At 47.4% G+C, this 15,970-nt stretch overlaps 1 protein-coding gene across 1 annotated transcript in view; it reads left to right on the top strand.

Annotated features, from left to right (window-relative positions):
• The window catches only part of leo1 (LEO1 homolog, Paf1/RNA polymerase II complex component), a 14,829-nt gene extending 2,584 nt beyond the window's left edge, over positions 1 to 12,245 (top strand). The window contains 7 exon segments of the mRNA XM_070442018.1: positions 7,505 to 7,805; positions 9,768 to 9,846; positions 9,848 to 9,868; positions 9,973 to 9,996; positions 11,075 to 11,223; positions 11,494 to 11,578; positions 11,909 to 12,245. Coding sequence (XP_070298119.1) covers positions 7,505 to 7,805; positions 9,768 to 9,846; positions 9,848 to 9,868; positions 9,973 to 9,996; positions 11,075 to 11,223; positions 11,494 to 11,578; positions 11,909 to 12,064 — 815 coding nt within the window. The 3' untranslated portion in view covers positions 12,065 to 12,245.
• Positions 12,246 to 15,970: the final 3,725 nt, after the last annotated feature.

A 15,970-nucleotide genomic window follows, 5' to 3' on the forward strand; every position in this document is an offset into this window, starting at 1 on the left:
CAGTACAGCTGTGTTCTGAAAGAACTGCAAAATTACTAGTCTGTTCAACCCTCTCTTTCGTATCGTTAGCCCCTAAAAGATTGACCCAGCTGCCGTGGTCATCCCCTCTTCAAAGAGGGAGACATTTCTAGACCCAAACTGTTATAGACCTATCCATCGCTCCCTCGCCTTTCGTAAAATCTTCAGAAAGCCAAGTTTAATTAAGCAGATTCACCGACCATTTCGAATCCCACGTAGCCTTTCTTCCAACTATGGCAAATCTGGTTTGAGAGCTGGTCATTGGTGCACCTCAGCCACGCTCAGTCCTAAAGGATATCATAACCTCCCATCGATAAAAGACAGTACTTGCGCAGGGCCGTCTTCATCGACCTGGCCAAGGCTTTCGACTCTTCAATCACCGCATTCTTATGCAGACTCAAACAGCCTTGGTTTCTCAATGAACTGCCTCGCCTGGTTCACCCAACTTACTTCTCAGATAGAGTTCAGTGTGTCCAATCGGCAGGGCCTGTTTGTCCGGACCTCTGGCAGTCTCTATGGGGTGCCACAGCGGTTCAATTCTCGGGCGACTAATTTTTATGTTATATATCAATGATGTCGCTCTTGCTGCTGGTTATTCTTTGATCCACCTCTACGCAGACGAACTATTCCCGTATACATCTGGGCCTGCTTTGGACACAGAAACTCCAAAACGCGGCTTCATCAAACGCCATACAACACTCAATTCTGTGGCCTCCAAACGCTTTTAAATGCTAGTAAATCTAAGTGCATGCTCTTCAACCGATTGCTGCCCGCACCCTCCCGCCGACTAGCATCTGGATGGTTCTGACTAGAATATGTGGACAACTACAAATACCTAGGTGTTAGTTTAGACTGTCACTCTCCTCCAGACTCACATTAAGCATCCAATCCAAAATGAAATCTAGAAATTGGCTTCCTATTTTGCAAACAAAGCATCCCTTCACTCATTCCTGCCAAACATAACCCTCGTAAAACTTGACTATCCCTACCGATCCTTGACTTTGGCGATGTCATTTACAAAATATTCCCCCAACACTCTTAGCTGCAGCAAACTGGAAGTAGCCTATACCATTGCCATCCGTTTTGTCACCAAAGCCCCCATAATACTACCCACCCTGCGAGCCTGTATGCCCTCATTGGCCTGGCCCTCAATACATACCGTTGCCAAAACAGAACTGGGCTCCAGGTCATCTATAAGTCTTTTGCTAGGTAAGCCAATCCTATCCAGCTCATCTGGTCACCATAGCAAAACACCCACCCGTAGCACGTCGCCTCCAAGGCAGGTATATTGCACTGGGTCATCCAAAAGCCACACACTTCCTTTGGCTGCCTTTTCCTTCCAGTTTCTCTGCTGCCAATGACTGGAACGCTTGCAAAACTCTCTGAGCTGAAGTCTTATTCTCCTCTCTAAAGCATCAGCTGTCCTGAGCAGCTTACCGATCATTGTAACCCTGTACACACCAATCTGTAAAAGCACACTGACTACCTCATCCCATATATACTTACCCTCTTGCTCTTTTGCACCCTAGTATCTCTACTTGCACATCATCATCTGCACATCTATTGAAGTCAGAAGTTTACATAGCACGGGGGTGGCAGCAGGAGGAACCTGGTGCACTTCACAAAATAGATGGCATCATGCCGGCAAGGAAAATTATGTGGATATCTTAAGCAAACATCTTAAGACATCAGTCAGGAAGTTAAAGCTTGGTCTCAAAATTTGGGTCTTGTCCAAATGGACAATGACCCAAGCACACTTCCAAAGTTGTGGCAAAAATGGCTTAGGACAACAAAGTCAAGGTATTGGAAGGTGGCCAATCACAAAGACCTGACCTCAATACCTATACAAAATTTGTGGGCAGAACTGAAAAAGCCGTGTGTGAGCAAGGAAGGCCTACAAACTGACCTTCCGTTACAATCAGCCCTGTCAGGAGTGAATGCACCAAAATTCACCCAACTTATTTGTGGGAAGCCTTGTGAAGGCTACCCGAAACGTTTGACCAAGTAAACAATTTAAAGGCCAATGCTAACCAATACTAATTGAGTGTAATGTAAACTTCTGACCCATGGGGCTGGGAATGTGATGAAAGAAATAAAAGCTGGAATATACTAATTCCTCTTACTATTATTCTAACTTTCTTAAAATATAAGTGGTGATCCTAACTGACCCTAAAAACAGGGATTTCACTAGATTAAATGTCAGGAATTGGAAAAACTGAGGTTTTAAGGTATTTGGCTGAGGTTTGTAAACCTTCCGACTTCAACTTATCACTCCGAGTATTAATGCTATTGTAATGTATCCTTTCGCCTCTAGGCCTGTTATTGGCCTACCTCTCTACCTCTGCTTCCATTTACACACACTGCACAAATAGATCTGTCCAGTTTTTCTTTTATTTGTTGTATGTGACTGTTACGTTTGTTAATGTGAACTCTGTGATTGTTGTTTGTGTCCCACGTGCTTTTGCTTTATCTTGCAGGTTCAGTTGTGAAATGAGAAACTTGTTCTCACTGGGCCTACCTGGTTAAATAACCAATAGCAAGAAGCAGGATCTTATTGTTCACAGGTGAGCCCTCTCTCTACAGATGAGAAGAAGACAGGATCTTTATTGTTCAACAGTGAGCCCCCTCTCTCTAACCAGATGAGCAGAAGAAGGATCTTTATTGTTAACAGGTTAAGCACATTCTCTCTACCCATAGCAAGAAGACAGATTCTTTAATTGTTCAAACAGGTAGCCCCTCCTCTCTACCAGATGAGAAAGAATAGACAGGATCTTTAGTGTTCAACAGGTTGAGCCCTCTCTCTACCAGAGAGATAGGAGACAGGATCTTTATTGTTCAACAGGTTGACCCCGCTCGTCTACAGAATGAGAAAGAAGACAGGATCTTATTGTTCAAACAGGTGAGCCCTCTCTCTACAGAATGAGAAAGAAGACAGATCTTTATTGTTCAACAGGTGCAGCCCTCTCTCTACCAGATGAGAAAGGAAACAGGAGTCTTTATTGTTCAACAGGTGAGGCCCCTCTCTCATAACCAGATGAGATAGAAGCACGGATCTTGTATTTGTTCACAGGTGAAGCCCCTCTCTCTACCAAGAGCGGAAGAAGACAGGATCTGTATTGTTCAACCTGGTGAAGCTCTCTCTCTACCAAGTGAGCAAGAAGAAGGATTCTTTATTGTTCAACAGGTGAGCCTCTCCTCTACCAGATGAGATAGAAGGAAGGATCTTTATTGTTGCCACAAGGTGAGCCCCTTACTCTACCAGATGAGAAAAAGACAGAATCTATTATTGTTTCAACAGGTGAGCCCCGACTCTCTACCAGATGATGAGGAAGAAGGATCTTTATTGTTCAACAGGGTGAGCCTCTCTCTACCAGATGAGAAAGAAGACAGGATTTTATTTGTTCACCGGTGAGCCCCTCTCTCTACAGATGAGATCAGAAGACAGGATTTTATTGTTCAACCGGTAGCCCCTCTCTCACCAGATGAAGATAGAAGACAGATCTTTATTGTTCAATACAGTGAGCCCCTTCTCTCTACCAGATGAGGAAAGAAGCCAGACTTTATTGTTCAACAGTGAGCCCTCTCTCTTACCAGATGAGAAGAAACAAGGATTTTTATTGTTCAACAGGTGAGCCCCTCTCTCTACCAGATAAAGAAGACAGGATCTTTATTGTTCAACAGGTGGCCCCTCTCCTCTACAATGATGAAAAGAAGACAAGGATCTTATTGTTCAACAGTGTAGCCCCTCTCTCTACCAGATGAGAAAGAACAGGATCTTTATTGTTCAACAGGTGAAGCGCCCTCTCTCTACCATAGATGAGATAGAGACAGGATCGTTATTGTTCAACAAGGTGAGCCCCTCTCTCTACCAGTGAAGAATACAGGATCTTTATTGTTTTCAAACAGGTGAGCCCCTCTCTCTACCAGATGAGAAAGAAGACAGGATCTTTATTGTTCAGACAGGTGAAGCCCCTCTCTACCAGATGAAGAAAGAAAGACAGGATCTTTATTGTTTCAACAGGGTGACCCTCTCTCTAACCAGAGTGAGAAAAGAAGACAGGATCTTATTTTCAACAGGTGAGCTCCCCTCCTCTGACCGATGAGCAAGAAAGACAGATTTTATTGTTCAACAGTGAGCCCCTCTGCTCTACCAGAAATGAGAAAAAGACAGGATCTTTATTGTTACACAGGTGAACCCTCTCTCACCCGATGAGCAAGAAGACAGGATCTTTATTGTTCAACAGCGTGAGCCCCCTTCTCCTCTACCAGATGAGAAAAAGGATTGTGCTTGTGTGTCATCCCCAGCATTGATTGTTCCACACTGCTCACTCTCTAGCACCCTTACAAAAAAGACTGCGATTATAGTGTAAGTTACACAGCAGTTATTCTGCAATACTGCGTCCAAAAATACCACAGTTCGACTGCAGTTACTTGCACTTTTACTGCAGTTCCAAAACGGAAATCTCTTATTGTTAGAGCAGCAACTCTGCTTTATGTATGGCTTCACCTTCAGTAAACACTGTGTGAAAACAAGGAAGACGGAGGTGCAGGGAGAGAGAGGAGAGGGTCTGTCTGATAACCACTATGTTCAAACAAATTGTAAAAATGTAGCAATCTTTCCCTTACGAAATAAAAGATTACGTCAGTGGTAGTATAACCGCAGTCAGACTACACCATAAATACTGCGTCCAAAATAACACCCGTTTTTTTTACTGCAGTAATTTTGCAGTATAACTGCAGTTATTCTGCAATTCTGCGTCCAAAATACCACAGTCGACTGCAGATTCTAACACTTTATAAACTGCAATCTTTTTGTCAGGGTTAAATTATAAAATAACAATGATTTCAATTAACGTATTACATCTGATGCATGTTTACATGCCCTTATTTCATACGCTCATCTGCCGTCACCTGGTGGATATTCAACGCAGTTAATCGTGCATTTCTGTGTCGTGCTGAACTGGGAAAACGCTAATCTGTCACTTCCGGTTCGTCTTTATCGAAAGAAATGGCGGACATGACGAAACTGTTCGGGAGTGATGGGACAGTGACAACGAACAAAGAGCTGAAGTTAGCCATCAAAATGCTGTTCCGAAAAAGTTAGTTAAACACGTCTAAAGTTACGCTAGATTAATAGCTTTATGCAGTTACAGCTAGTAAGCTAGCTAATGTGATCTAGCTAAGGCCGTTGCTGATGCTAGCGAAGCTACGTTAGGTAGCTAACGTTAGTAAAGAGGACCTTTGAGATATCCATCAACAACCTAACTAGAACCAAAATAGCCAGTACATACTTGTCCACAGCACATTAAACGTTAGCTAGCTAACCAACCAAGCTCTCCATAGGGCGGGCGTGCGTGCGTAGCTAACGTTTAGTATTTGTGTTTATTTCACATGCATGTACATTTTCCTCTGCTGAAAGCTAACATGACAGTGTGTGTGTGCAGTGGTCTCAGCAGTGGCGTCTGGCTCTGGTTCAGGTTCTGAATCTGAGCCGGAGATGCCTCGGTCCCGTTCCCATAGTAAACGTCTCCGGCAGCGACAGCGGGAGAGACGATGATGGACAAGACGGGGTAAAGCCCAACACCAAGGTGAGGTCCAGTTGTTTCAGTACATACACACACCAGGAACACTCTTAGCCTCAATAATGACATGTATAACTCTATGAACCAAGGAGCTGTTTGGGATGACAGTGAAAAGAGAACGCCATAGCCGACACAGCGACAACCATCAAACCTGTCAGAACGCTCAGGACACCAGTCGGACGCCAGCATGCACTCGGAGCCCGAGGACAATGACCAGTCAGACGCGGACGAGCACAGTGGGTCGGAGAGAAGGCCCCAGGAGGAAGATGGAGATCTAAGGTCAGAGCAGGCAGTCCAATATCGGGGGCGGGGGCCCCAGGTCTGGGAGGGGCAGTGCTCGCTCTGAGAAGAGGTGAGGAGGAAAGATTATGGAATGGTTTTATATAGGCTAGTGCTTTTCACCTGGGTATTGAAAGGCACTTTGAGTGAAAAACAAATTTCATTGGAATGTACGTAATGCATAAATAACTTGTTTTCCCGCCAGTATCCATAGCGACCCCGGCTCCCCCACTCGGCGCCAAGGCACCCCCAGTCGGCGCCGGGACCCAAGTCGGCGCCCCGGAGACCCCCCAGTCGGCGCCCGGACCCCCTTCGGCACCCACGCACCCCAGTCGGCCCCCAGTCTGTTCCCGGCACCCCCACTCGGCGCCAGGCACCCCCCCCACTCGGCGCCCGGGAACCCCCCAGTCGGCCCCCCAGTCTGTCCTGGCAACCCCCAACGGCGCCCGCACCCCCCTGTCAGACCCCGGCCCCCCCTGTCAGACCCCGGCACCCCCCCTGTCAGACCCCGGTACCCCCCACTCAGGCACGGCACCCCCCACTCAGATGGAGGTCAGGCAAGGAGAACCAATCAGTATGATGAAAAGTGGGGAGCAGGGGCTAAAGAGTGACCAATCAGAGGATGAGAGAGGAGGAGAAGAAGCGGCACCAATCGGACGAAGAGCGAGAGAATTCTGATGAGGACGGGGCGGGCCAGGAGCAGGAAGAAGTCAGGTATTGAAGAAAGTGTGTGTGTGTGTGTGTGTGTCTGAAGGACCTTCCTCTAGCCACTCACTAGATCAATCTTGGAGTTTGAAAAAGAAAACCGTTGCCACCTTCAGTAAATCTGCTTTACTATTGTAATTCATGTGCTCTATCAGGCTTTATCAATATGATGTTGTTATCACATCCTATATGCCATTGTTTACTGCTGTGCCCTTGAACAAGGCACTTAACCCCCCACAACAGCAGCTCCCCGGGAACCCAGTCTGGCAGCCCCCCTCCCCGGGAACCCAGTCGGCAGCCCCCCTCCCCGGAACCCAGTCTGGCACCGCCCCCTCCCCGGGAACCCAGTCTGGCAGCCCCTCCCCGGGACCAGTCTGGCAGCCCCCTTACCTCCTAAAAAAAAAACCTCTATACAGTGCATTCTGAAAGTATCCAGACACCTTGGCTTTTTTCAACATTTTGTTACATTACAGCCTTATTCTAAAATGGATTAAATCATTTTCTGTCATCAAACTACACACCAATAATAATACAAAGTAAAACTGAAATATTACATTTACATAAATCTTCAGACCCTTTACACAGTACTTGTGGAAGCACGTTGCAGCGATTACAGCCACAAAGTCTTCTTGGGTATGATGCTACAAGCTTGTCACACCTGTAATTTGGGGAGTTTCTTCCCATTCTTCTCTCTCTTCACATAACAAAATGTGGGAAGAAGTCAAGAGGTCTGAATACATTCAGAATGCACTGTATGTATATGTGTGTCTTTTCAGAGGGGGTTGGGTTAAAAGGTGAACTAACAATTCGAGGGGACTTTGTGTGCCAATTGACCAGTAAAATTATCTTAAATCTTTGTTTGAGCAATGACTGGAAGTCTACAGGAGAATTATAATAATTAAATGATGTGTGTGCTTCAGAGTCTGCGAAGGGCAGTGACAGCGAGGATGACTTCGTCGGACGGAAGAACAAGAAGATGGCGTCTGGCTCAGATTCTGACAGCGACGTTGGAGCCAAGAAGAAGATGGCGTCTGCCTCAGACTCTGACAGCGACGTTGGAGCCAAGAAGAAGATGGCGTCTGCCTCAGACTCTGACAGCGACGTTGGAGCCAAGAAGAAGATGGTGTCTGCCTCAGACTCTGACAGCGACGTTGGAGCCAAGAAGAAGATGGCGTCTGCCTCAGACTCTGACAGCGACGTTGGAGCCAAGAAGAAGATGGCGTCTGCCTCAGACTCTGACAGCGACGTTGGAGCAAGAAGAAGGGAAAAGGTAAAGCTAGATCTGAAGGTTGGTTGCATTAAGACTTTCCAAAAATCCCTGTTTCCCAGAAATCCTGGTTGGAGGATTCCCGATGTCCTGCTTCTCCTGAATCCGGAGTCTTCCAACCAAGAATTCTGGACAACTTGGGCGTTTTGAAAAATGCAACCCTAATCTGAAGAGTCCTATTTGTTGGCTCCTCAACGCATACTAGAGGAGAAAGATCAAGGTTCCTCCCGGTGTAGATCCAAGGTTCCCCCCGGTGTAGTCCATCCAGGTCCAGGTTCCCCGGTGTAGGTCCAAGGTTCCCCCGGTGTAGATCCAAGTTCCCCCGGTGTAGATCCAAGGTTCCCCCGGTGTAGTCCAAGGTTCCCCCCGGTGTAGTCCAAGTTCCCCCCGGGTAGGTCCAAGGTTCCCCCGGTGTAGATCCAAGTTCCCCCCGGTGTAGATCCATGGTTCCCCCCGGTGTAGGTCCAAGTTCCCCCCGGTGTAGGCCGTGGCCGGTATATATCATCAACTAGATTCAGCCGCGGGCCATTTTCTGAGAAAATAAATGATTTTGATTTTCCGGCAGGGTCCGGAACATAATTACAAATAATTTGTAGACTGCAAATTGACCACACACAAATTTTTTTTTTTAATATTTGACTAAAACATAATCATTTCAAACCTTGCTTACATTTGTATGTATAATGCATGGGAATACTTGGGAACTGATTTTCCAAAATGAAAATCACTTGGAGCTGATTTCCTGGTGTTTTTAGTCTTTTATGTAAAAAAAATAAAAATAACTTTTTGCTCAAGTTGGGGGGCCAAATAAAAACCATATGGTCTGTGGGCCGCCATTTTGAGGAACCCTGATATATACAGTATACCGTATACCGGGGTATTTGGAAATAGACACAGGATGATTTTGCAATACCGTTGTAACTAATCTCATTTATTTAATACATTTGAATATTTGTAGCTGCTTTTTTAATGTTATGAAATACAGTACCTGCAGTCAACTTGTGCAATATGTTTGGTGATCTGCTTTATCTCCTGGCACATTATTTGACATTATGAAGCTTAGCGGTAGTCCCCAGTTACGTGGTGAGACCGGCGCCTGGAGTCACTCACTGTTGTGCAGCATGAGCCAGGTGATGTAGTTACACATGTTTGACAGCTAAATATCTTCTCACTATTAAGTTGACTGTCTAATAGGTGCTAAATGCTCTGCAGTTGTGCATTTGGTTTGCTAATTTAGTAGCTAGTTATCTAGCTAAGTGGTTAGTTTCTTCCAAAATCAAGCTTCGCTTGGAAACAGCAGAGAATCCCCTTCTTGGATCAGGAGAAATCCCCTCCTGGATCAGGAGAATCCCCCTCGGATCAGGAAAAATCCCCCCTGGATTCAGGAGAATCCCCCTCTGGATCAGGAGAATTCCCCTCCTGGATCAGGAGAATCCCCCCTCCTGGATCAGGAGAATCCCCTCCTGGATCACATCCCCCTCTGGATCAGAGAATCCCCCTCCTGGATCAGGAGAATCCCCCTTTGCTGTCTAATATTTGTTTTGTGCAGCAACTGTGAGTAGCATTTTTTTTATTACCATTATAGAATGAGATGTCTGTTCTGCAAATAGTTTGTCAGAGACTATAAAATGTTCGCAATGGCTCGTTAGCATTTAGCTAGCATTCACTATGGGATTTTACATGTACTTATTAGCTTGGTAACCTTCATATTGCAGAGGCTCAGTGGGTTTTGATAATAGCGCCCCTTGTGTTCAGTGCCGGTATTACTGAATTATCTCAGGATGGCACCAAGGTCGGTATGACAATCTGGATACCACCAAGCCTACTCCGATGCACTTTGAGGAGGCGGGGGTCAGGGTATAATTCCCCTCCATGTTCAACTCTTACCTGTTACGGGTCAAAGGTTAGGGGTTCAGGACTCATCTCTCTCCATCGCTTTCCTCAGGTAAGAAGCAGCAGCAGACGAACCTGTTTGGAGAGGCAGACGACATCTCATACAGACAGTGATGCTGAGAAAACCCCCCACCCAGGACAACCCTGGTAAGACATACTTTACCCCCCACTCCAGGACAACTGGTACATCTTACCCCATCCTCAGGACAACCTGGTGAACATACTTACCCCCCCACTCCTGGACAACCCCTGGTGAGACATACTTTACCCCCCCCCACCCCCCCCCCCCCCCCCCACCGTCCCACCCGCCCCCCCACCCGCGCAACCGGTGAAGACAACTTTACCCCCCCCCATCTTCCAGGTCAACCCTGGTGAGACATACTTTACCCCCCCCCCCCCCCACTCCAGGACAAACACGCTGGTAAGAATACTTACCCCTTCACCCTGCCCCCCCATCCTCCAGGACAACCCCTGTGAACATAACTATTTCCCCCCCCCCCCCACTAGCGACAACACCCATGGTAAGACGGAACTAGTACCGTCCTCTTACCCACCCCTCCCCCCCCCCCCCCCCCCCCCACCCCCCCGCGCCCAACAACCCCGCCACCTCCAACCACCCCCCCACCCGCCAACCGCCCGCCCCCCCCCCACAGCACCCCCACCACGGCCCCCTCCACCACCCCCCCCCCCACCCCACCCGCCGCGCTCGCCGGCCACGCACCACGCCCCCCCGCCACCGCACCACCCCGACGCCCTCCCCACACCCCCCCCCGCCCCGCCCTCCAACCCCCCAGGCACACCCCCCCCTCCCCCCGCGCCTGTTGAACCATACGTCTACCCCCGACCCCCCCCCAACCACCCCCCCCCCCCCCCCACTGCCAGGACAACCCCTGGTCGAACAACTTTACCCCCGCCCCCCCACCCCCCCCCCCCCCCCGCTCCCCCCCCCCCCCCCCTCGCCCTCCCCCCCAAACCCCACATCCAGGACAAGCCCTTGTGAGACCATACTATTTCTACTCCCCCCCCCCCCCCACTTCCAGACAACCCCTTGGAGACACATTACTTTACCCCCCCGGCCCCCGACCCCAACCACTCCCACGCCGACAACCCCCCTCCCCGGATGCACTACTATTACCCCCAACCGCCCCCCGCCACTCCAGCACACCCCTGGGAGACATCTTACTCTGCATGTTACAATAACTACATAATGAAGAGTCTCTGTGTGTGTCTCTGTGTGTGTGTCCCTGTGCGTGTTTCTGTGTGTTTCTCTGTGTGTGTTTCTCTGTGTGTGTGTCTCTGTGTGTGTGTCTGTGTGTGTGTCTCTCCCCAGGACCAAGAGGATGGTATGGAAGGGGAGCAGGCTGAGGAGGAGCACGTCCCAGAGACTCGTATCGAGGTGGAGATTCCTAAAGTCAGCACTGATCTAGGATCAGACCTCTACTTCGTCAAACTACCCAACTTCCTCTCTGTTGAGCCCAGGTTAGACTCACCCCAGATGGTCCCAGTTCACTTCCTGGCCCCTGACCCTGACCCCGCCCTCCCCTGACCCCTAACCCTGACACCCCCCTGACCCCGCCCTCCCCTGGCCCCTAACCCTGACACCGCCCGGACCTTAACCCTGACCCCTGACCCCTAACTCTGACCTCTCCCTGAGCATTCCATGTTCTCAGATCTGAAGGGTCTGGATAGGTAGAAGCAGTGTCTTCTCTCTGAACTGTGTGTGTGATGTGTGTATTCCTCTCCTTTCAGACCCTTTGACTCCCAGTACTATGAAGATGAGTTTGAGGATGAGGAGATGTTGGATGAAGAGGGACGGACCAGGCTCAAACTGAAGGTGTGTGTGTGTGCCCTGTGTGTGTGCTCAGTTCCTGCGCTGTGTGTGTTGTGTGTGATGTGACAGTGTTGTGTGTGTGATGTGACAGTGTTGTGTGTGTGTGATGTGACAGTGTTGTGTGTGTGTGTGTGATGTGACAGTGTTGTGTGTGTGTGATGTGACAGTGTTGTGTGTGTGTGTGATGTAACAGTGATGTGACAGTGTTGTAACAATGTTCTGTGTGATGTGACAGTGTTGTAACAATATTCTGTGTGATGTAACAGTGATGTAACAGTGTTCTGTGTGATGTAACAGTGATGTAACAGTGATGTAACAGTGTTCTGTGTTCAGGTTGAGAATACTATCCGGTGGAGAGCCAAGAAAGACGAGGAGGGGAACGAGAGCAGAGACAGTAACGCCCGCATCGTCAAGTGGTCTGACGGCAGGTCAGCGCGCGCGCGCACACACACACACACACACACGACCGCAAGATCCTCAGAGGGCTAGAGGAAGATGAGTAACACTGGACAGCTGATGAAGAGGAGTAACACTGGACTCCTGATGAAGAGGAGTAACGCTGGACAGCTGATGAAGAGGAGTAACGCTGGACTCCTGATGAAGAGGACTCCTGATGAAGAGGAGTAACGCGGGACTCCTGATGAAGAGGAGTAACGCGGGACTCCTGATGATTCGCAGTAAGGAAGCATGTAGACGCAGAATGATAAGTCTGTTCTTAGAATACTAGACCAAGAGAATCCGTTCGCTGAATGAGGCTGATACCAAAACACCGCTCCGTTCTATTGTGAATAACTGGTCACGCCAACCCAACAAGTCCGTGTCTAATACGGTACGCAAAGACAAGTGCGTTCTAGAACTCTTCCACCCAGAAGCAAGTCCCTGTCTAGTAATACCTAGGTCCGCAGAACAAGTCCCGTTCTAATACTGTACCAGCAGCAAGTCGTGCTAATAGCTGTCAGACAGGATCCCGTTTAATTACTGTACCAGAACAGAGTCGCTGTTCTGAAATGAGCTGGTACGAGAGACAGAGTCTTTCGTAAGAACTGTGCGCAAAACGCGAGTCGGAGATAGCTGTCAAAACAGGTCCGTTGAGTTGGATAGCTGTGACGCGAAGGGCAGTCGTGTTGTTCTAATAGCTGTACCGAGGGAGGAGCAAGTCCGCTGGTGCGGTAGAGATGACTGAGCCCAGAGACGAATGCCGCGGGTGGTCTGAGTTGTAATACCGTACCAGAGAACAGAGTCCGTGTTCTAATGACGGGTACCAAAGAGGTCCTGTTCGTAGATACCGTCCCGACAGCCGTGCTCTAGATGAACTGTACAAAGACAGAGTCCGCGTTCTGAATCTGTAACCAGACAAGTCCTTTAATACCGTACGAGAAAGCCAATGCCCGTTCTATTGTGTAATACCGTGTACCAAACAGTCCCGTTCTAATCCTGTAGCCCCCAACAAACAAGTCCCGTTCTACGTTGGTAGATACTGTACCAAACCAGTCCCGTCCAATAGCAGGAGACAAGTCGGTAATACTGTGTAGCAGAAACAAGTCCCGTTCTAATTCGTAAGTATGCGCGTACCAAAAACAAGGTCCGTTCTAGATACTGGGTACCAGAACAAGTCCCGTTCTAAAATACTTTGTACCAGAACAAGGTCCTGTTCTAATGACTGGGTACAGAAACAAGTTTCATGTTCTAATGCTGTAACCAAACAAGTCCTGGTTTCTAATACTGTACCAAAAGCAAGTCCTGTTCTAATACGTAACCAAGCAAACAAAGTCCCGTTCTATTATACTGGTAACCAAAACACAGTTCCGTGTTCTAATACTGTACCAACAACCAAGTCCGTTCTAATATTGTACAAAGAGCAAGTCCCCCGTTCTATTGAATACGCCGGTAACAGAACACGTCCGTTCTAATACTGTACCAAACAAGTCCCGTTCTATAGAGGTAATACCGTACCAAAGACAAGGTCGTTTAATACCGGTACCAAAACCAGTCCCGGTTCTAATACTGTACAGACAGTCCCGTTCTAATACTGTACAGAACTAAGTCTCCGTTCTAACATTGTAATACCGTAGCCCCACCACAAGTCGCCGTTCTAATACTGTACCAAAACAAGTCCCGTTCTAACTACTGTAGCCAAACAAGAGGGTCCCGTTGTCTACAATACTGTCAAAAATCCTCTGTTCTAATACTGTAACCAAAACAAGTCCCGGTTCTAATACTGTACCAAAACAAGTCCGTTTCTAATACTGTACCAAAACAAGTTCCCGGTTCTATTGATACTGTACAAAACAAGTCCCGTTCTAATATACCGTACCAAAACAGTCCTGTTCTATGACCGTGGTACCAAAGAACAGATCCGTTCTATACCGTCCCAGAACAAGTCCGTTTCTAATCACTGTACCATAAACAAGTCCCGTTCTAATGCTTATCTGTACACAAGTCCGCGTTCTAAAATTGTAATAACGTACAGAAACAAGTCCGTTCTAATTACCTGTAACCAAAACAAGTGGCCGTTCTATTGTATATACTAGACCAAAACAAGTCCCGTGTTCTAATACTGTACCAGAACAAGTCGTCTAATTACTGTACAGAACAACGTCCGAGTTTCTATTGTAATACCGTACAAAAACAAGTCCCGCGTTCTAATACTTACCGACAAAGTCCCGTCTACATACTTGTACAAGAACAAGGTCCTGTTCTAATACCGTCCCAGAAAAGTCCCGTCTAATCACTTGTACCAGACAAGTCCGTTCTACATACTGTACCAGAACAAGTCCGTTCTAATGACTGTACCAGAACAAGTCTGTTCTAAGTACTGTACCATGAACAAGTCCTGTTCTATACTGTACCCCACAAGTCCCGTTCTATACTGTACCAGAAAACAAGTCCTCGTTCTACGTTGTAATACTGTAACCAGAACAAGTCGTTCTAATACTGTACCACAAGTCCCGTTTAATACTGTACAAAACAAGTGCCGTTCTAAATGTAATACCGGTGGGTTGGTGGTGAACCGTAAGAAGTCAAGGAGTCGCCCGTGTGAGATACCCGTGGTTGTGTCAAAAGAAGTCCTTTCTACATACGGGTACAGAAAACAGGTCCGTTCTAATATACCTCTGGGGGCCAGGATACAAGTCCGTTCTAATAGCTGTAAGCAAAACAAGTCTCCGTTCTAAACGTACCAGAAAAGGTCCCTTCTAATACCGTACCAAAATAAGTCCGTTCTTTGTAAACCGTACCAAGAACACGTCCGCGTTCTAATACTGTACAAAACAAGTCCCGTTCTATTGTAGATATGGTATCCAAAACAAGTCCGTTCCAATACTGTACCCAAACATGAGCTCCCGTTCTAGATACTGTACCCAGAACAAGTCCCGTTTCTATTGGTATACCGTACCAAACAAGTCCGTTCTACATACTGTAAACCAGAAACAAGTCCCGTTCTAATACTGTACCAGAACGAGTCCTGTCTAATACTGTAACAGCACAGTCCTGTTCTAAATACTGTACCAAACAAGTCCTGTTCTTAATACGTCCAAAAACGAAGTCCGGGTTCTACATAGCTGTAAAGCAAAAACAAGTCCGTTCGTAAACTGTACAAAACAAGTCCCGTGTTCTAGATACTGTGACAGAACAAGTCCGTTTAATACTGTACGCAGAACAAAGTCCGTTCTATTATCTGTATGTTACCAGAACAGAGTCCGTCTAATACTGTACCAAAACGAGTCCCGTTCTAAATACCGTACAAATAACAAGTCCGCGGGTGTCTTAATATGTAGCCAAAAAAGTCCCGTTCTAATACTGTACCCAAACAGTCCGTTCTAAATCCGGTACCAACAAGTCCCGTGTCTAATACACGTACCTAACAAGTCCGTTCTAATACCGTACCAATACAAAGTCCCGGTTTCTAATACCGTAGCCAAAACAAGTCCCAGTTCTAATACAGCCAAAACAAGTCCGTTCTATACCGTACGAAAAACAAGTCCGTTCTAGATATCCGGTAGCCACAAGTCCGTTCCTAATACCGTACAAAACAGTCCCGTTCTAATACCGGTACGCACAAACAAGGTCCCGTTCTATACTGTACAAAACATAGTCCAGTTCTAATACCTGTAGCCAAAAAAAGTCACGTTCTAATACCGTACCAAACCAGTCCCGTTCTAGATTACTGTACCAAAAAAGTCCCGTTCTAATACTGTAGCCAAACAAGTCCCGTTCTATACTTGTACCAAAACAAGTCCCCGCGTTTCTAAATACTGTACCAAACAGTCCGTTCTAATACTGTCGCCAAATACAAGTTCCCGTTCTAGGATACTGACAAAACAAGTCCGTGTTCTCAATACTCGTACAAAACAAAAGTCACGTTCCGTAATACTGTACAAAAACAAGTTCCCGTTC

The sequence above is a fragment of the Salvelinus sp. IW2-2015 genome, unplaced genomic scaffold (assembly GCF_002910315.2).
Source record: "Salvelinus sp. IW2-2015 unplaced genomic scaffold, ASM291031v2 Un_scaffold5541, whole genome shotgun sequence".
Taxonomy (NCBI): Eukaryota; Metazoa; Chordata; class Actinopteri; order Salmoniformes; family Salmonidae; genus Salvelinus; species Salvelinus sp. IW2-2015.